The 21,375-nt window shown below is 45.0% G+C and overlaps 1 protein-coding gene across 1 annotated transcript in view; it reads right to left on the reverse strand.

Moving 5' to 3' along the window:
* The window catches only part of LOC119461778 (lanC-like protein 3), a 61,563-nt gene extending 46,349 nt beyond the window's left edge, over positions 1 to 15,214 (reverse strand). Inside the window, exons 1-2 of the mRNA XM_037723154.2 lie at positions 12,790 to 15,214; positions 7,640 to 7,766 (exon numbers count right to left, since the gene is read on the reverse strand). Coding sequence (XP_037579082.1) covers positions 7,640 to 7,766; positions 12,790 to 13,220 — 558 coding nt within the window. The 5' untranslated portion in view covers positions 13,221 to 15,214. The remainder of the gene's footprint in view (positions 1 to 7,639; positions 7,767 to 12,789) is intronic.
* Between the last annotated feature and the right edge of the window lie 6,161 nt (positions 15,215 to 21,375).

A 21,375-nucleotide genomic window follows, 5' to 3' on the forward strand; every position in this document is an offset into this window, starting at 1 on the left:
CTCAGCTGTGCCTATCAATGAACTTGAAAATGTTCAAAATAACCGTTCGGGCGAAGCGTCAACGAAGAAAGAACAAAGAATTTTTCAACTTCCTTTTTTCACTGTGCTGCTAAAGATTGAAAGGACTTTCCTCCCAATACTGTCGCCATAAGCTGTCTGTTATCATTTACTGAAAACATGTTTAACCTCTTTCGAATTGACACCCCATGGCACTAAGTTTGCATTGTTTCTGTGTTTCTACTGTTTATGCAACGCCCCCTTGTGGGGATCTCTAGGGAAATACAATTACATGAAATGACAAGCTGATCTCTGGCACTGCTGTTATTCTATGTAAAAACAGCTTGTTGACAATACTCTTACGCCAACAAAAGGCGTTTATTATTAAGCGAAGTAGAGTGAGTGGCGACGGCCTTGATCAGCAGAGTGCCGATAGAGATTCAGCTAGCTAGCCGCACTTCATCGTCCTCCTTCACACCTCTTGGATGCCCCACATTCTGTTGAGACGTAAACCCAGAACGCACCTAAGAGTGTCACAATATGATGGACCGTGCCTTCAACAACTTTCATGAACTCATGCGTAACAGGTTAAATGCAAATTAACTGAAGTTGAATGGCAGGTAAGAGCGGCACCTGCACACTGAAGCGGCCTTGAATACAAAGCTCATGCCAATGCAGCTTTGGCCGAGTTCGTCGGACAAAAAGTGGTCATGTGAAAGTGAACAGAGCGTCAGTCAGTTCTCCAATACTAAGAGTCTGCAACCACATCACAAACAAATGTGCACTGGCTGCCACCGTACACAGAGCTTCGAAGAGCTGGAAAGCAGACTGGCTTATGTTTCATCTTTGAGGTCAAGTGCAGAAATGCTGTCACTGGTAGAATGAGAGATTGATCACAGTTTCAATCCTTGTGGTCGAGAGCAGTTGTCTTTTGCATAGCATAGCTGACTTCCCTCTACACACTTGACTTCTCATACATATGCTTAAAGAGAGATCTTGCAGCTCATCGTCCGGGACTGATGCTGCCATCTGTAAGGCTTGCTGATGTTCAGGACCAGAACTTAGCAGCACAAGATGAAAACATCGAAATGGCTAACCGATGATTCTAGATGTTGGCAAGCCCTTCCTTAGAAGGTCCACCATCATAGTTGCATAAGTGAGTAGTCATAAGTGGATATTCTATCCATAAGTGGATAGAATATTGCTTCTAACACAGGAGGAGATTCGCAAGAACCGGCACATTTTCCTTGGACGTAATGGCTGGCAGCATCTATGAAGGATGCAGGTTATCCTGAACAGTGCGATGCTTCTCAATGAGGCAACTGATAAACACATCAAGGGCTCATCATAGCATTCTACCATCACTTGCAAGCCAGCAATGAAGCTGTTGTCGTGCTGCTCAGAAGGTCAAGTACAGAGATCTTCTGCATTTCCAGAGTCTGCTGTCGTCATGCGCCAATGCCTTGAAGCACTTCAGCAATGCAGGTCAGTGACAAAAGCTGCAGGTCAGCAGTTGGAGTGCCGAAAGTTTGACTGAACCGGATGATGGGTGTTGATCATATGGCAGTGATGAATGTGCTGTTGCTGAATACTGTCATCGAGGGATGCTGGTATTACCACAGCAGTGACTCTTGTGCTCTCAGCGTGCCCAAAATTCTGGACGAGGCATCTTCAAACTTCATAACAGCATGAATGTGCCGTGAACCTCCATTAAGGCCGGTATTTTGTAGCGATGCGTCATGCTTTATTCTATGCTAGTCTTATCATCCACCTCTCACAGCCGGCTGATCTCGTTGATAACATGAGCGGACCGTCGCTCTGACCACTGACCAAGCGTGAAAAGCATGAAACGGCATTAGTATCAGAAAGGCATCGCTACAAAATACTGGCCCAGATATGGGGGTTCATAGCTCAGCGCTTAGTCTCTCCAAGTACGCACTGTCAGCCTTAGCCTTTTGATTAATGAGACTGCTCAAAGGTATGCAACAATTCTAGTATTGTCTTTACTTCAATGACTCAGCGACTAAGCCCCAAGATCATCTGTCAATAACCAGTTCGCTTTTCTTTCACCAGTTTCACCTTCAGCTTCCAGCGTCGACTTAGACCCCGCTCACCTTCATACGTTTCAGGCTTTCACTGTTTCCTGTTGGCAGACTTCGAACTGTTGTTCCCTTATTCTTGGTGCCTCTTGTTCCATTGGAGGCTGTCGGCGAAGGGCTCTGGCGGCTGTTCCCATAAGGTTGTCTTGCCAAGTTTTCGGTGGCGGCCTCTACTAACGTTCCGGAGTGGTGTTTTCCTGCTGATGGTTCCTGGTGAGTAATTCCGGTTGGCTTAGGCACCAATTTGAAAGAAAAGCTGCGGCTGTTTAGTTGTTCTATAATGTTATCCGGCTGGTGCGTAAGCTAGTTGGTCGGTAGAAGGAAACTTTAACCTCAGGGCCATATAATTTGCTACATGTGAAGACATGCAGCCAGAATGTTATTTCAGGGGGCTTCTCCACCGGCCACCACCCCTACTCCCCCTCTTTCACCCCCCATATCTCTCTCTCCTTCTACCTCTCCCTCTGTAGATTATATATATATAAAACACGGATGCACGCTGTTACTTTGCTGAAACAACACTTTGCATCTGACAAAAGATTTTCATAGCTAAGGTATGCAGCCATTTAACGTCAAATTATGCTATCATCATTATTAAATTTAAAGAAATCATGATATTGAAAAAAAAAAACATTTACAAATTGATGCATATGATGTATGTTGATGACCGAGTTCGAACATGGAAAAACGAACAGCACTAAAAACAGGACCACACAATAACAAGACAGCACGCTGTCTTGTGTCTTCTTGTATAGCGCAGTTTTAAATGCGAAGCATTTCTAGGCGAACATTTGCCACTTTGGCAGTATCTATATATCTATCTATCTATCTAGCCGCCTACGTCTTGCTCTCATGGTCGTTTCGTTAACTTGGTATGTACCAAAATTGGCATAGTATGACAAGAGTGTAAGATGAACATAAATGATAGGTCATGACATGAGTGTCATGACATGCGTGTCATGCAGGCCATGAAACTGCCGCCTACATCTTGGTGTTCTCAATGCCGTTTCGTTAACTGGGTATGTAAAAATTGGCGTAGTATGACAAGAGTGTATGACGAACATAGATGCATACCTGCCAAGTTTGGAGAAACTAAATCTGGGAGATCTTCCGACTGGGGGGCGTCTGTCGGTTACACAACAACCTACCCCCCCCAATGTCGATATTTTCAAGTACTCCCAGCCGAACTTCATTAGAAGTTTATTTATACATATACAGATGACCATATGAACATCAAGGTCTCACTTTTGCAAGCATGTTGTTGTTGCTAGTTTTGCCTTAAAAAATTATTTAAATTTTAATTATATTCTCGGGACTTATGTCCCACAACCACCATCTGATTATGAGGCATGCCGTAGTTGGGAATTTCAACTTAATTTTGACCACCTGGAGTTCTTTCAACGTGCACCCAATGGACGACACAAAGGCGTTTTTGCATTTCGCCCCCAATTAAATGCAGCCGCCACGGCCGAGATTTGATCCCGCGAACTCATGCTTAGCAGCGCAATGCCAAAGCCACTAAGCAACCACGGCGGGTGGTGAGAAATTCTTCAGATAATGATTGACTGTAAGAAATTCCATTTCCTTCACATTTTGCAAGGTTGACATTTCCCAGCGTCTTGGACGAGTGGCATTGCGTCCTCGTATTTTTCACAATGTTAAGTTGCCACTCGCACTCTGCACTGCTCCGCGGTATCAACAAATTACCCAACGTCACTTCGGCTGAGCACTACATTCAAAATACTTGGAGATACTTTTTGCGCTGGCGCTCCTTGCTTTTAAACCCATGACTGACCTACGCAATGCCAGAGTGGCTGACGCCGAGAAGAACGATGGAGAGTCTAGTGTTGCTAGTTGCAGAAGGCGGCTTTTGCTGGCTAGCTTAATGAGACTAGGACCACTAGGGCCACCCAACAACCCCGTAGATCGATGACTCGCAGTTTTAGCACAGCCTTGTTCATCATCACTAGAATGGCACAATATATACTTAAAAAGTACACTTAAATGCTGCAAGTACACTACAGACCTGAGACCTCTAAAAACAGCTGCTTGGACCTAGGGTTATAGCTGCAGTGAAAGGTTTGGTTTGGTGCCATTGAGTTATGGTCCACTACAAGGGATATCACACTTAAGCTTGCTCTTGAATAAAAAATTTGGTGAAACGCGGCACACACCCAGTGTGTTTGTGGTGAGCCTGATAAAGCGTCAGATTGCTGTCCTTGAGGAACCCTTGTGACGTGGGTTCGATTCTGCCCAGCATTGGAGAAATTAAAGGATCTTTCTTGTTGTTGTTGAGCGGCACATACCTAATTACCCAAGTTGGCATCAAAGACGTTCATTGAAGACCAGCACAAAACGAGGGGCACATACCCAGTGCGCGGAGTCAGGTTTCATGAGTTCCACTGAACAGCTTTACCTACCAAGCGCCACATCTACAGTGACCCATGTCGGCAAGAAAGAGGTTCGCTGACAGAATGCCAGTTGCTCAGTGACCCAAGTTGGTCCCACAGTTGCTTTCGAACCCCGTTACCTCAGTACAGCGGCTCCATTCACTACCTATTCAACCGTGGACTACCCTGTGACCTAGGTAGGTGGGAAAACAGTTACAGACATACGAAGGGTGGCCCAAAAGAAACCGAACTTGATGTCTTCACACCTGTCACGGGCATACTTCCATGTTCCACCACTAGCTGTAGCTAGCTATAGCCCTCTACTATCAGTGCCTTGACAGAAGCCACCGTAGAAGCAAGTCATTCTTCGTATCGCTTTGTTTTGAAGAGGTTAAACATGACACGTCTGCAAAACCATCATGTACGATTGTAAGAAGCAGCACTCCTGTATTATTTTTTTTTAAAGATTTTAACTGCGATAGAAACGGAGACAAAGGAGGACGAAAAATACACCACGTCCTCCTTTGTCCATGTTTCTAGCGCAGTTAAAATCTTTCCAATATGAACTTCAACCAACTAGCCCAACTTGGTGCACTATTTTTTTTTTCTTTTGGAGAGAAGCTCTCACAAAACCTCATGGAATGCTTCAAGAAGCCTTCAAGGAACAAACCTTAAGCCGTACTCAAGTCTACGGCTGGTATTGTTGTTTCAATGATGGCAGAATGAGCAGTGAAGATGAACCTCGTTCGGGTGACCCTTCAACCAGTCGGACAGACAAAAATGTTGATTTGATTCACGAAACAATCAACCAAGATCGTCAAATCACAATCAACGAGTTATCAGATAACACAGGTTGGAGTTCATGGCAACCAATTTTGACTGAGAAATGGCAGAGGAGGCGAAAAAAGCTTTCTAGGAGCAGCATTTCGATGATGTACAGGCCGTAAAAGCTGCTTCACAGGTGGCCCTCGGTAGTATCACAAATTAAGAGTTTCTAGGATACATCAAAAATTGGAAAAAAATTTATTGACAAGTGCATTGGAGATCAGGGAGACAACCTAGAAGGCGACTAACTTGTTTTTCTCTTTAAAGAGAAATAAAAATGTTAATTTTGAGAAAGTTCGCTTATTTTTAGGTCCGTCCTCGTACATACATACCCCAGGGGAGATCAAAAAGTTTTCCAACTTGGCTATAACCAAATATCTGACAGTGATATTTCTCGACCTTTTGTTTAGGTCATCTCTCAAGCCTAGCAAGGTTTGATATTCAAGCCTTCCAATTCACTACTTGGTCTGCAGCAGTCAGTCAAACATGGCGTCCTCCCACGATTTCAAGCTCGAGTACCGGAGCGTTATCAAATTTTTTCGCAAAGAAGGTTGTTCCACCAAAGAAATCCACTGTAGGATGATGAATGTGTATGTCAGTAAATGTCCGTCATATGCTACAGTGACTTGGTGGTTCAATGAGTTTAATCGTGGATGTGTGCACGTGGAAGACGACCCAAGGTCAGGGCAGCCGACCACTACAACCGATTTGGACCATTCTGCCTCAGCAGAGAGCCTTATCATGAATAATCGCCGTATCAAGGTGTCCAAAGTTGCCGGAGAATTGAACATTTCTTATGGCAGTGCTTTCACTATCATCCACAATGTTTTGGGTATGTCGAAGGTCTCGGCACGATGGGTGCCACAGAACGTCTCTGTGCAAGATCGACACCACTGCATGCATTCATTGATGAATGCACGCAGTGGTGTCGATCTTGCACAGAGACGTCGATCTGTCGATCTTGCACAGAGACGATCTTGCACAGAGACTTTTGCACCTCTATTCAAGCGACCCAGACGATTTTCTCTTGGCCTTGTAACTGGGGATGAGACGTGGCTGTATCAGTGGGACCCAGAAACAAAACAGCAGTCTATGCAGTGGAGGCATTCGGGGTCCCCTCCCCCCCAAAAATTCAACACCCAACGCTCAGGGAGATAAATGATCGCGACACTTTTTGGGGACGCAAAGGGGATCCTGCTCATTGAGTATCTTGAAAACAGTATGACAGTTACAGGCGAATACTACGCCAACGTTCTTCGGAAACTGCGTAAAGCCATCGTGAAAAAGCGCCGAGGGTTAGTGACGAGAGATGCCCTCCTCCTGCACGAAAACGCACCAGTTCACAGGTCTCGTGTTGCCCAGGCTGCCATCGAGAGCGTGGTTTCGAGCAGCTGGACCACCCACCCTACAGTCCCAACCTGGCCCCGAGTGACTTTTATTTATTTTCGAATTTTAAGAAACACCTCAAGGGAACGAGGTTTGGTGACTTGAACTCGCTTCAAACTGCCGCAGAGGAGTGGCTTGGCAACCAGGAAGAACGGTTTTTTTTAAGCAAGGTATCAAAAGCCTTCCAGGAAAATGGGAGAAGTGCACACCCAGTGCTCAGAGTCAGGTGTAGGGGAGATAATGTTGAAAAACAAATTTTTCTCCCCCCTCTGGCAGTTTTCCTGATATACAATTTGCAAAAATTTTTGATCACCCCTCGTAAATATAGATATATCGATAGACAGTTAGTGCACGGAAAATGCGTGAAGTACCTTAAGAATGCTAACACATTAAAATATGCGGGCCTGAGATCGAATGCTGGCCTCATTTCTATGGCAGAAAATTCAAAAACGCCTGTGTACCATGCACGTTAAAGATCTCCAGGCTACTGAAATTAATCCAGAGTCCCCATTACAGCATGCCTCATAGTCATATCTTAGTTTGGCATGTAAAACCCCAGAATTTCATTTTGAAACAGCTACTTGGCATTGGCAGAAGAAAAGTATCCCTGTGATTGAGGCCCCATGCTCCCCCGACTATGATAATTGGAAAAGAACCGAAGAAAGTTATTCACTTTCATGAAGGAATGGTGCGCTTGAAGTTGTATATTTGTTGCAGTGATGATATTTAGGCAGCGTTTGCCATTTTCACTGTAATATTCCATAAAGAACAGAGCCAGTGATCTGCACATCTTCAGAGGCAGTACAGACGGCTGCAGGAATACGACGTCTCTTTATACGTGTGCTGTCCTGCGCTGAGCTATTTGACAAGACAGCAGCAGCCACGGTCAGGAAATTCCGCGAGGGCTTGCTCAGGGAGCTTCCCTTTAAAAATAGCACGTACCTCTCGTCCAAGCCTGGAGCGCAGATAAAGCAGTCCTGTCAAGTAACCAGCCCGTCCTACGAACAGCTCGTCACTGCCACAATCCAGGAACTTGACTGGCATGCAGATGTCAGCTACGGCTGCATACCTATGAGTGCAACAATGTGCAATAATAAGTGCACACGCACACAACTTCAAATGTTTATCAACCACTGGTATTAGGCCTGAATCGAATTTGTGTCCGCTATGGAGGACAACGCCATAGCCACTGAGCAACTACAGCTGGTGAACACAGACCGAAAGTGACTGGAGAACTGAATTACGATTCGATTCCGACTGCAGCTTTCAATTCAAGAACACTTCGAAATATCTATACATTGATAATGACTGTTGTTTTGCAAGCTTTTACTGATACACTGTACCTATCCAGTAACCATGATGGGTACAGACCCCATCAAGCCTACTTTTGTGCTTTTTGTCTGTGCTCTTGACAACTGTATATTTATGCACAGTTCTCCAATGAACTTTGACTTTCAGTTAACTTATTTGTTACTGCTTGAAATGTGCTCATTTTCAGTTCTAATGTTCTAACATTTTATTTCAAGGCGTCGTTGCGACACGTACTGCGATACAGAAAATTTATAGCCTGGTCAGTGGTGTTTTGAATGAATGTATAGCAGTAATAATTGCTCAGACAATTAGTGAGAATTCTTATGTCAAAATTTAAAGATGCACCTCAAGGAACACGGATGAAAGTAATGTGCTATTTTTAGCACAAGCAGAGGGAGTAAAAAAACAACCTCAATATGCAAAATATGCACCTGGTTCCTAGTCTGCAGCTTTTGTAAGTTAGATCACACAAAAAGAAAATTATTATGGAGATTTGTTGGCCATAGAGATGCCCATGCTATCTGGCAAAACCGTAGCTTCGCAAATGTGAAGATGGATAAGTCCTCATTGTACAGGGAGGATTTGTTTTTACCCATTGCAGCAGAAACCTGGTATGCTTTTACTGCATTCTTTAGGGCCGCGAAGCAATGGTTGTCAGGACAGGGAGCATGCAGAAGCCGCCTCGAACTTGATTAATGAGTTCGATCAGCTTTTCTGTGCAAGTAGGGCAGGACAGTGTGCGTAGAACTGGTGATGAAGCATAAACCTCCTTTGTTCAGTTCCTGTACAGTGCTGTACAGTAATGTGAAGTGTTGCACAATGTTGTACAGTAATGAAGAATGGCACTAGCACAGGCGGTGTTCAAAATGTAAGAGATTAGACTGCTAGTCAAGCTTCGGTTGAAGGTCAGTGTGAAATGAACTGTGTGCTCTTGTGTGAGTGAAAACCCCACACGACAGGAAGGATTGCTCATAACAATTTGTACATATGCTGTCAAAAGCGCTGATGAATAAAAGCAACCCACGGCGTGGAAAATAAAGTTGTATTTGATATTAGTCGAACAAAATTATCTAAATAAGACTCACTCATGAGCATCCACTGCTCTTTGAGACATCGTTAAAACAGCCCATACATCAGATCGGAAAACTGATAACGGAGAGAAGCTTCTGTGTCTTCACTGCTGCCGTCACTTAAATATTATGTTGCCAAGTTGACCAAACACAAATTTGGTGACTTTTTATTGAAGATGTGCTAGGAGCACTGGATGCTAAGTTCAGTGATACCACCAGTCGAAGTTACATTTTTCCAGACTCCCCAATCTGCCAAAAGCTGTACAATCTGACACATACATAGTTAAAGTTCAGTCGTCATTTCAGATGGTGCATGTTGTTGCTAGTAAAAGAATTGCAACAGAAATGCTTAATAACGCACAGAAAATCTGTAGATCATCAATTTCTATAGGAGCGGTAATGAAAGAGCTCAGCTGAAATGACAAATTATGCTGATGTGACAAAACTATCACTTTTAGCATAAGGAAAGGCTTCACAGGAAAAAGAAATACAAAAGCAAAAGACAGGTGGTGATACCACTTTAAAGCTCCCGATTACAGCATGGTTATTGACACTGTCTGCTCGAGACTAGTTAAGCGTTTGTCAATAAAATATTATCACGCTTAACTGAAAAGCAACTCAGGAAAGCAAATTTTGCAATTTACTTCACACTAGCAGTCTAAATAGAACAAATATTTAAAATTTAAGATAACAGTCAATGTGCCAGCACTGAGAAGGTGTGAAAGTTGAGAAAAATCACCGCCGAAGCACTCCGTACAGATGGTTAACTAGCAAAGCTGAAACATGCGGCCCTGGTGTTTATCACTGGGTTAATCCACCGCGGTTCATTAAAGTATCTCCCAGTTATTGGTTACGTCTGTGTGTTTTTTAATGAGGTTACACACACATTTGGCTGCGACGGAGAAAACAATGTCACTGACGGTATGCCCGCAGTCCGCTGCTGTCGCTTGCGTTCGATGTCTCGAGTTTGCTCGACAGTGTGGTTAGCAGTATTCGCCCGCCACTGGCGCTTGCAATTCTTCCAAATTAAATCTGTCCGTTACGCAAGACAATGAATGGCTCATACCCCTGTAAACGCTGCCTCCCCATTAAGACTACAGAAGAGAAGTAAAATGGCACGCTCGAATAATGAGCGGCAACGCAGCCAGCTGTGAAAGAAAACAACGATGACAAATGCAGCAGCAGTGGCACGAGCGCAACCTGAGGGGTGTCAACAAGCCAGCTGCAGAAGACGCCGCCGCCGCTTGAGCCAATGCTGATTATGATAGTTTTCTGTGACCAGGCAACTAACAAACGCTTTTTCGTTTCAGCCTGGAAATACAAAGCTTCGCTTCAAAAAGACAAGACCACCAACATACCAGTTTTTCCTACTAGAAATCATTCTTTTTACACCAAGTGGTGCAAATATGCTTTTGACATAGCATTATACAAGTTTAAAGTGATTTAGTGCTACATTTTGGTGCCGTGTCTCTTTAGAGGTGTGCAGAGGCATGAAGTTTTCCATGGTAAAACATTCGCAGGCCACAATTCTGATCCAAAGTCAAGGCATAATTTATGTGTTCTATTCATTTACAACATAATGCAGCACCCAAAGATTGGTCTAAGCAGGAAGGCCAGTATTTGCGTAATAAGAAAAGAAAATCAATACATTCGAGAACAAATTCTGAAAACAGCACGAACAGCACACAAAATGTTGATGACCAAGCACAAACTAGACATCCCAATTCTCCACCTTTGGAGATACTTTGAGTTTGTGTGACATGCCTTCTGACACGACACCTCCACAAGTCATTGGATTGACAGGCACTGGAGCTGTTGGCTTAGCCAATGAGCTGTAAGCAACATCCCTCAAAGTGGCTGAATAGGAATACAGCTGGGGTTATGGTTCAATGAACTCAATAAACAAACAGCTGCGTAAGCATGGCAACAGCAGAACACTCCCCAGCTTACTGCATGGAAGGAAAAAAGTAAGTTAGAAAGTGCTACTACATGGAGCCAACGACTGAAATGGATAACTACAGAATAATATAACTGCCACAGGTATAACACAATAATACAACCTCAGTGACATTGTTTTTAAAAAAGAAATAACTGTTGTTTAGAGCACATCATTAATGTCCATATATGATATTCAATTTGAGTCCATAAATAGCTGAATGAGTAGTGTGGTATTTAGAAAATAGAAACCTAGCAGGTCTGCACAAACATTTTTGGTGTAAACACACAAGGCTACACAGGCATATTCATGTTTGGTTTTTGTAGGAGCATGTCTGCGGTTTTCATTAAAAAAAAAAGTTTATAACAAGTTTATCATTATGACAGGCTCAAGTACGCATATTTAGTACTTGAGTGTAACTTATCAGCTATTGTGACATGAAGACACTACTTTAGTCAATGACTGGGATGCAAATTTATGCATGAAGAACAACTCATATCGCCCTGTGTTATGCCTATGAGTGTAGTTTTGTCGGTAATGTTTCCTGGTCCCATTGTTTATGCCATAGACTAGCGTTATTGAATTTGCAATTCAGCCTCATTATGTGGCGGGGCCATACTGGTGTACTAGAAGTGATGTATTCAAGTAAAGATGACAATTACATTCTTCAAGCAAGCCTCAAAAAGCAAACTTATTGCAACATAAAAAGAACAAAAATACAACAACAACAGTGACACTCAGTCAAACATCAAGAATAGAGCTTGAAAATTGACTATGTAGAAAAACTTAAGGCTCAATTGGAATAACAATGAAATCTCTTCCCTATTAGGCAGCGTCACTCAATCCAGTGAGTCAATCTTCGAAGTTTCCTCTAAGCTTTAGTGAGTGAAATGTAGAAAACATGGCTTATCATACGTTTGCTGTACATAAAAATATACATACAAATATAATTAGGGTTTTCTTAATTTGCCAATGGTAGTGCCAATGGTATGTTTGACACTGCTATCAGCAAGCCCTCAAAGCTGTCTGAAAACAATATTATTGAGAGCTAAAAGGGAAATTATCAAGCATATCAAAGCTCGTAAGGTTAAAAAGAAATTGTGTGCAATACATACTGAAGTGAATGTGTACTAAAAACAGTAAGGAAATTAGGGCATAAATTAATTGAACGGCATAGAAAATATTTAAAAGACTATGGCTGGCACGAGGATAGAACTTTCACTTACAGCTTCCACCGCTTTCAGCTTGGAAAGGAGAGCAGTATAGCGTAGGTTATAATTCTATTACTCTGCCACGTAATCTGGCATACAAAGTGTCAAAACGAAAAATACAAAACACTCTTACTGTGCTCATTAACTCTTCCCCAAGTTTCTGTCACTGCTAACAACACGACAGGTAATGTTCAAAATACAAGCCCTCGACCACCGTCGATTAGACATAAAATTTGCACGTTATCACTCTAGTGAGTTGATTACAGTGTGTCGCTCTTTGCGAAGGCAAAAAGTATCAGTAAAAACCAAACACAAACAAATCAAAAACGCAACCACTGAGGCATTAACCTCGCAGTCTTTCCTTTAAGTAGGCCCTGCAAATTCATGATTATTTCGTACGAGAAAAGACACGAAAGAGTGTGATCGCGACATCAAGGCGCATCTATCGTTACGTCGCGTGCCTTGGTTAAAGTGAGAAAACAAAAAGCGCATTTCGACGTGGGCGCTCGAAAACAGCGCGAGCTAAGCCGATAGGGCGGCGGGGGGGTCCGGAAATAAGCGCACCTTGCCAAGAAGTTGTCGCAGTCGTCGTTGCGTCCCACTTCGTTGGCGACCACGGCGGCGAGCGCCCAGACGCCGGCGCTGCCCAGCAGGAAAGCCGACTGCATGGCGCGGTCCGCGCGCACCTGTGGCTGGTCGCAGTAGCTGAGTGCGTGCCCTAGATAGGTCTGCGCTTTGGTCAGCAGGCGCGCGCGGTCGCCCGCAAAGTGCGGGCTCTGCGCCACGCGGTGCGCCATGAAGGCCACGCCGGCGACTCCGACGTACAGGCCGCCGTCGCAGTCATCGAACCCCGTACCCTGGTGCGTGAACACGCGCTGAACCGTGTCGCGGCAGCGCTCGACCCACAGTTCCCGCTCGAGCGGGATCGGCGCCCCGTCGTAGTCGGGCAGCGCGTTGACGAAGTAGCGCTTCGGCTTGGTCGACGACGACGACATGGCCTCGTCGTCGCCGCTACGACGGCCGTCGTCGCTCTGCCAGCGGACGCTCGTCAGGAGGTTACCCAGCCCTGCGACGGCACACGGCCGACGGCGCCGGCTACCCGCTACTGCCGCCGCACCAGAGCCCCGCGCAACGCGCAGGAGTCGGCGAACGCCGAAGTTCACGGGCAGACCGGTGACGGCCACGCTTCTCGTTCGGTTGCTATTGCAGCGGCGCCCCGCCGATTGTGGCCGACCTCCTTGACTGGCGGTGCCGTCTCAAACTGCGCGAGCTGCAACGCGCGACTCGACGGTCTCAACGTCGGGCGAGAACGCCGAGAGCGCTCCGAGACGCGCCGCTGCTGTCTCTCGCTCGGCGCACCACCAAGCGCTTCGGAATGACTTGGCTCGGAGTGATGTGCCAGCTCCGCCGCAATCGATTGGCGGAGAATTCGAAACTGGAACTCCGAGTGGCGCGCGAAGCGGGCGCGTTTTTGGGTGCACCGTAGCGCGTTTCATATGTTCGTCGAATGAACCGTTAGCAAACATATGCGGAACCAAAATTTCTTCGCAAATGTGCGCCAATCTGAAGACAGCTTCTCACACTCCGCAAAAGTACTAAAGGTTTAATTTGCTGGCTGTTCTTCATCACTAACTCCTTGGCCATTAATTGTTACGTCTCAACCTGGAAACGTGCATTCTTTACTTGGGTGTTGCCCCCGAGGCAACCCCTTTCATCAGCGCCGTCCAGACGGTAACAGTGCCCGACACCGACCATGACAAGCTGACCGTCACGGAGATGCCACTGATTGATGCGAGGGGCCAACTTCGTGGAAGTATTACCGAGGGAACGGCGACGAGCTCGGTTTCCCAGATGGCCACGCAGTTGCGGCAAATGCGAGGGCGACGGTGCAACATTAGAGGCGGAGTTTTGTGAACAATACGACCCCACTGATTGGCCACACCAAGGCCATCAGATTCCCCAGTCGTGTCAACTAGGGAAGACGACCGTTTTATAAGCGAACACCTTGGGTGCAGTGGTGTGTCCTGACGTGTTCTGATACGTGCTCAGACATGTAGTGGCCCGAGAGATTCAAAGTTCTCCCCCATGGAGTGCGCTTCTATATCTGGAGCCACTGTAAAAATGTAGAATTAACCCTTTTTCTCTCGCTCTTACTCCCGGGCGTACTCATCCCTATGGCTGAAGGATGACCGGCCCAAACGCTACCCCGAGTCTCAACACCATACGGCTGCTTCTGGGCTTCCATGTAGGCTGCGTTGTTGGACAACGCCGTTAGCATAGAGAAATAAACGCGATCTCAGAAACAAACATTACGGTTCATCATGATGATGATCATCATCATCTGCCTATATATTTATGTCGACTACAGGACGAAGGCCTCTCCCTATACGATCTCCAATTACCCCTGTCTTGCGCTAGCTGATCCAAACTTGCGCCTGCAAATTTCCGAACTCCATCACCCCCCCAATTATTCTGCCGTCCGGGACCGCCCTTCCGTTCTCTTGGGTATCCATTCTGCAACTTTAATGGTCCACCTGTTATCCATCTTATACGCATTACATGGCCTGCCCAGCTCCATCTTTTTCTCCTAATGTCAATTAGAGTATCGGTTATATCCCCGTTTTCTCTCTGATCCACACCGCTCTCTTCCTGTCTCTTAACGTTAAGACTACGCTTTTTCATTCCATCGCTCTTTCTGCAGTCCTTAACTTGTTCTCGAGCTTCTTTGTTCACCTCCAAGTTTCTGCCCCATATGCTAGCACCGGTAGAATGCAACGATTGTACACTTTTCTTTTCGATGGCAGTGGTAAGCTCCCAGTCAGGATTTGGCAATGCCTGCCGTATGCACTAGAACCCAATTTTGTTCTTCTGTAAGTTTCTTTCTTATGATCAGGATCTCCTGTGAGCAATTGACCTAGGTAAACGTACTCCTTTACAGACTCCAGAGGCTGACTGGCGATCCTGATTTCTTGTTCCTTTGCTTGCTTGCTTGCTTCCTATGCCATGGCGCATACCCACCACGGGGGATTGGCCAAGAAACCGGCGGTTAAACAGGTGGGTTGAAATTATGCAATGAAACTAACTGATGTTAGAACCGTATTTTATTTTATCTTATAGGGAATCGTGTGCTTTTTGGAAGGAGATCAAGGTAGAAGGTAATAAATCTCAATCAGTCTAATAGGAATTTTCGAAATTAATAAATAATCAATCAGTAAATTAATGTAAATTAGAATTTTGTAAAATAATTAACAACATATCAGTAAATTAACTTGGTATTCTCCTTGTGTCACCGAGAAACTCGCATACGGCCCTACATACGTTCCTGTGGCTAAAACCCAGTGTATATGCCCCGAAGTAGTAGTAGTATAAACTTTATTTTGTCCGAGATGGAGTTTAGGGAGGAGGGGAGTGGGAGGGCCCGTCCTCTTCTTCCTCAGGCGGCGGCCAGGCCTTGTGCTTTGGCGGCGTCTTCGGCCATCTAGACGACCCGGAGTTGGAGATCCAGGTCTGAGCTGAGCAGTGCAGTCTCCCACTGCTCTAGGGTAGTGATGGGAAGGGGAGGCAAAAGCTAGTGGGTTTTTTGTACCTTATCAGGGTACATGCCCACATGATGTGATGAAGATCGGCTCTACCTGCGCATAATTTGCAATCTGCTGTATATAGCCCAGGATAGAGGTGACTGTACGTCACTGGGTTTGGGAAAGTGTGCGTCTGTAAAAGGCGCCAAGTAACTGGTTGATTTTTATCTAAATTTTTGTGAGCGGCAGGGTAATGCCTCCTGCCCTGGCGGTAGAATTGTAGAATTTCCTTGTAGGATACCATCCGGTCCCTGCCTGAACGGCGGAGGCATTCGAACTGCTCCTCGCAAGAGGTTGTCGTGCGGCCGCGGATGGCCAGTTCTCGCGCCGCACTGTGAGCAGCTTCGTTTCCCGGAAGACCGGAGTGCGCCGGTGCCCAAACGAGTTGCGTCCATCTGCGCCGGGTCTCGGGTACCCTAGCCAGAATTTTGAGGGCTTCAGGCGAAATGCGCCCTCTCGCGAAATTTCGTATAGCTGTCTTTGAGTCCCTGACTATGAATTTGGCTGCGGAGGAAGCGCACGCCAAGGCGATCGCGACTTCCTCCCCGACCTCCGGCGAGGTTGTAATAACTGAGCTTGCAGCGATGATTTGATTTTGCTGATCTAGTAGAGCCGCTGTCATAACGTCTCGGTCTACGAACGCACTCCGCTCCGGGTCCGGACGGCGTAACAAACAAAACTATACGGAACCTGGACGATGACTCCATAGAAGCACTAACTAAGTATCTGAATAAGTGTTGGGAGACTGGCCACATCCCTCAACAGTGGAAGGAAGCTAAAATTGTCATGATACCAAAGCCGGGCAAGAGGTTGCAGCTACAGAACCTAAAACCCATCTCGCTCACCTCCTGCCTAGGCAAACTTCTGGAACACATCATCCTTACTCGCCTAAACAAACATATGGAAGCGCACGACCTGTACCCTCACACGATGATTAGATTCAGACCCAAGCTTTCCACGCAGGACATTATGCTTCAGATTAAGCACCAAACAATAGACGGTTATCACAGCTCTGAACTTGATACCCGGGTCATTCTTGGCCTTGATCTAACCAAAGCCTTCGACAATGTTCATCACGAAGCCATCCTAACCCAGATAAACAAACTAGGAGTTGGCTCCAGAGCATACAATTATATAAAAGACTTTCTTACAGACAGGACAGCCACAATCACCGTCGGTGGGGTAACCTCGGAGAGCATTTCGCTCGGGAATCGAGGGACACCCCAGGGCTCGGTCCTGTCTCCCTACCTCTTCAACATGGCCATGCTAGAATTACCAAGCAAGCTAGCTAAAATCCCTAAACTACAGCATAGCTTATATGCAGACGACGTGACACTCTGGGTAACCGGAGGGAGTGACGGAGAAATCCAAGAAACTTTGCAAAGCGCGATCGAAGTTGTCACAGAATACGTAACACCTAAAGGACTCTCCTGCTCCCCGCAAAAGTCAGAGTTACTTCTGTATAGATCCACTTGCAGAGGCAGGAAAACTGTCACCACACCCCCTCAAATCATGCTCAAAGCTAACGACCAGGACATCCCAATAGTACCGAGCATCAAGATCCTTGGACTCAGAATATAGGCCAATGGACACAACAACGAAGTGATAAAGGCACTAGACTCGCACGTACATCAAACAACAAGACTCATTTCGCGCATCGCCAACAGACACCACGGCATGAAAGAAACTAATTTACTCAGATTGGTACAGGCTTTTGTCATGAGCAGAATAGTGTACGCTAGCCCATTCCTGCAACTAAAGAATGATGAACGCTCCAAAATTAACCTCATGATCAGGAGAGCATACAAGCAGGCTCTACACCTACCAATTACGACCGCAAACGAAAAGTTTGAGGCTCTAGGAGTACACAATACTCTTGACGAGCTCATGGAAGCCCAAAGAATTGCCCAACTGGAGATACTCTCGCGTTCTCCTACGGGGCAACACATTGTCCAATCACTCGGGATTACATACAACACCCAATTCGGACCAAAGCGGGACATTCCCACAGAGTTAAGAAAACACATACACGTCCCACCATTACCTGTCATGATACTTGTCATGATACCATACTTGTCATGATACCTGTCATGATACACTCACCCTCTGCATAACCAAGAGCGCAGGCAGGAAAGAGCCAAATCCTTACAAAAACGCTTTGCAAACTCTCAGGACGTGGCCTATGTAGACGCTGCCGAGTATCGTATGCCCCGAAAGATAGAATATTTTCAGTGTTTATAGCGATGCCTAATTTTCGGAACGGAATTTCGAAGTATTTCTTTCTCTGGATTGCGAATCGGCGGCAGTTTAATGTATAATGATCAATGGTTTCAGGTTCATTGCAGAAATGACATAAAGGGGACATCGCCAGACCAGACCTGTGTAGATAAAAATTTAGGGGGTTTCGATGGGGGCGAAATGCGAAAACGCCCGTGTACTTAGATTTAGGTGCACGTTAAAGAACCCCAGGTGGTCCAAATTTCCGGAGTCCCCCACTACGGCGTGCCTCATAATCAGAACTGGTTTTGGCACGTAAAACCCCATAATTTTTTTTTTAAATTTAGGGGTGGAATATGGCATCGTAATTTTGTAATTGAGATTTCCAATATATGTGTGGGATACCATTGATTATCCCAAGGGTAAAGCAAATGCTTTAAGTCTGTGATTTGGAATGTCTGTTTTGCAGAGTAATTTAAGAGACATAGTTTTCTAAACCTAGCCGCGGTGATATAAGCAGAAGTCGGCAGAACATGCATGACTGGTCCCTGTAGGGATGTACGTGCGAGTGCGTCGGCCATTTCACTTAAAAACAAACCATGGTGACCTGGTACCCATGTTAAATGCACCAGACGTAAGGTCGAAGGGCTTAAACTTTCTAGTTCGTTCAAAACTGTATTGTCTGAGGATGAGGTGAGTGCTGTGCACACTGACAACGAATCAGTTACTATTACAGCTGTCGAAGAATTTCCAGGAAGTTTACGAAGAGCTAATATAATTGCTAATAATTCTGCCTGAAATATAGGTGTAAAATCAGGCAGCCGCATTGAATAAGACCAGGATAGCGTCTCAGAAAAAATACCTACACCCGCTTTCTCGTCACACACTGATGCATCCGTCGCTATTACAGTATTGATTTTAATTTGCGCTAAATGATCTTGCAGCAATCCGCTTAGATATTTAGTTGGCAGGAGTTTAGCATTGGAAGCAAACATGTCATCAAATTCAATTCTAATAGCATTTGCGGGTTTTTTGAGGGGAATGATCTCGCGTATCTGAACCTTTAATGGTTCTAGTTGAGTTTGCACAAAAAGAACCTGCGGATTGTATAGACGGGACCATGTTTCTTCAAAGAAGGCAGATCTTTACGTAATAAATAAATACTGCGATCGTCTCAATGAAGATGCGTAAATGTTTAAGTAGGTTTTTACTGTAAGGATGCGGAATCTACTAACGAGTGTGGGTAATCGGGCTTCTTGATATAATACATTATTAGCAACAAATTTTGGCAATCCAAGACAAATCCGGAGGGCCTCTCGCTCTAGAAGTACGAGGGGGTTGATCTTGTATGCTGGACCACCAGAGAATAAAACACACCCAAATGTTGTTGTTGTTGCCTCAAAACATGGCTCGTACCCACGAGGGGGATTGGCCACACTGGATAAAATAAAACATACACCTAACAACGACCAGAGGGGTAAAGGTGAACAATCAAAATTAAGATTTTGGCAACTCCTTAGCACAAGATTTTGAGACGTCCTATACATAAACTAACTAAATGAAAAAAATTAAGCGAAAGCTAACTACAAAAATAAACATAAAATAACATGTCCCATGGTCGGTACCCTAGCAGCGTAACCTTCCGGATCCTTCGATGAAATTGTGTACAGCAGTGATCATCGAATCCTGACTTGTGCCTAATTGACAGGCCCCAAAAGACAAAATGTTTGGCGTTGTAAGTGCCAAACCCAGATCACTACTTGGAAATAACAGAAACATTCTACGGAGGGAGAAGAAGCGGTGGCAAGAAAGAAAAAAATGGTCAATAGTTTCCAGTTGATTACAAAACGAGCAGAGGTCAGTGATTGATAAACCAGATCTATGAAGATAAAAATTTAGGCACGGAACTCTGCAGCGGAAATTTGGCAGGGTCACCTCAAATTGGCGTGAAAGGCACCTGCTCGCGTTCCACCGAAATTTTAAATGTTGAAAATCGTCTGAAGAAAGTATGGACGAGTCATGGCAATTCAGCAATAGAAGGCGTTTAAATCTAGCTCCTGTCATAAAAGAGAAATCAGGAAGAACATTTATGACCGGACCATTTAGTGATGTCGAAGCGAGCGAGTCAGCCGATTCATTTAAAAAGATTCCACTATGTCCGGGGACCCAGACAAAGCGGACTTCGGATAAATTTTCTGGGGCAAGAGTCGAAAATATACTCAGTAGGTGTGACTGATTATTGGAAGTTAAATGCGTACAGACCGAAAGCGCATCTGCAACACTGCCAGGCTATTAAATATTACCTTTGTCTTCTGCATATCAATCTTCAACCCCACTACTCTTAGTTTCTCGGTTAAGACCGTCAATGATTTGTTGTAATTCGTTTTCATGGCTGCTGAATAGGACAATGTCATCTGAAAAACGAAGGTTGCTGAGATATTCGCCGTTGACCCTCACTCCTAAGCCTTCCCAGTCTAAGGGCTTGAATACTTCTTCTAAGCATGCAGTGAATAGCATTGGAGAGACTGTGTCTCCTTGCCTGGCCCCTTTCTTGATAGGTAACTTTCTACTTTTCTTGTGGAGCACCAAGGTAGCTGTGGAATCTTTGTAGATATTTGCCAAGATATTCACGTATGCATCCTGTACTCCTTGATTACACAATGACTCTATGACTGCTGGTACCTCTACTGAATCAAATGCCTTTTCATGATCAATAAAAGCCATATAGAGAGGTTGATTGCACTCCAAAGATTTTTCGATTACCTGATTGATGACATGGATGTGATCCATCGTAGAATACCCCTTCCTGAAGCCAGTCTGTTCTCTTGGTGGCTGAAGTCAAGTGTTGCCGGGATTATATTGGAAAATACCTTGGTGAATATTTTACGCAATACTGAAAGCAAGCTAATGGGTATATAATTCTTCAATTCTTCAACGTCTCCCTTCTTTTGGATTAATGTAATGTTGGCGTTCTTCCAACTCTCTGGTACAATTGAAGTCGTGAGGCATTGCGTATAAAGGGCCGCAAGCTTTTCAAGTATAATATAGCCTCCATCTTTGATTAAATCGACTGTTATTCCATCTTCTCCAACAGCTTTTCTCCTGGTTATATATTTTAAGGCCGTTCTATATTCATCGCTAGTTATAGAAGGAGCCTCTGTGTCCTGTTCATCACTGCTTCAAATGAAAGTCGCTTGGCTACTCTGGACACTGTACAGATCAGTATAGAATTCTTCCGCTGTTTTCACTATGTCATCGAAGTTGCTTATGATATTACCCTGCTTATCTTTCAGTGCATACATCTTGCCTTGTCCCATGCCAAGTTTTCTTGACACTGATTTCATGCTGTGCCCAT

This window comes from Dermacentor silvarum, chromosome 8 (assembly GCF_013339745.2).
Source record: "Dermacentor silvarum isolate Dsil-2018 chromosome 8, BIME_Dsil_1.4, whole genome shotgun sequence".
Lineage (NCBI taxonomy): Eukaryota > Metazoa > Arthropoda > Arachnida > Ixodida > Ixodidae > Dermacentor > Dermacentor silvarum.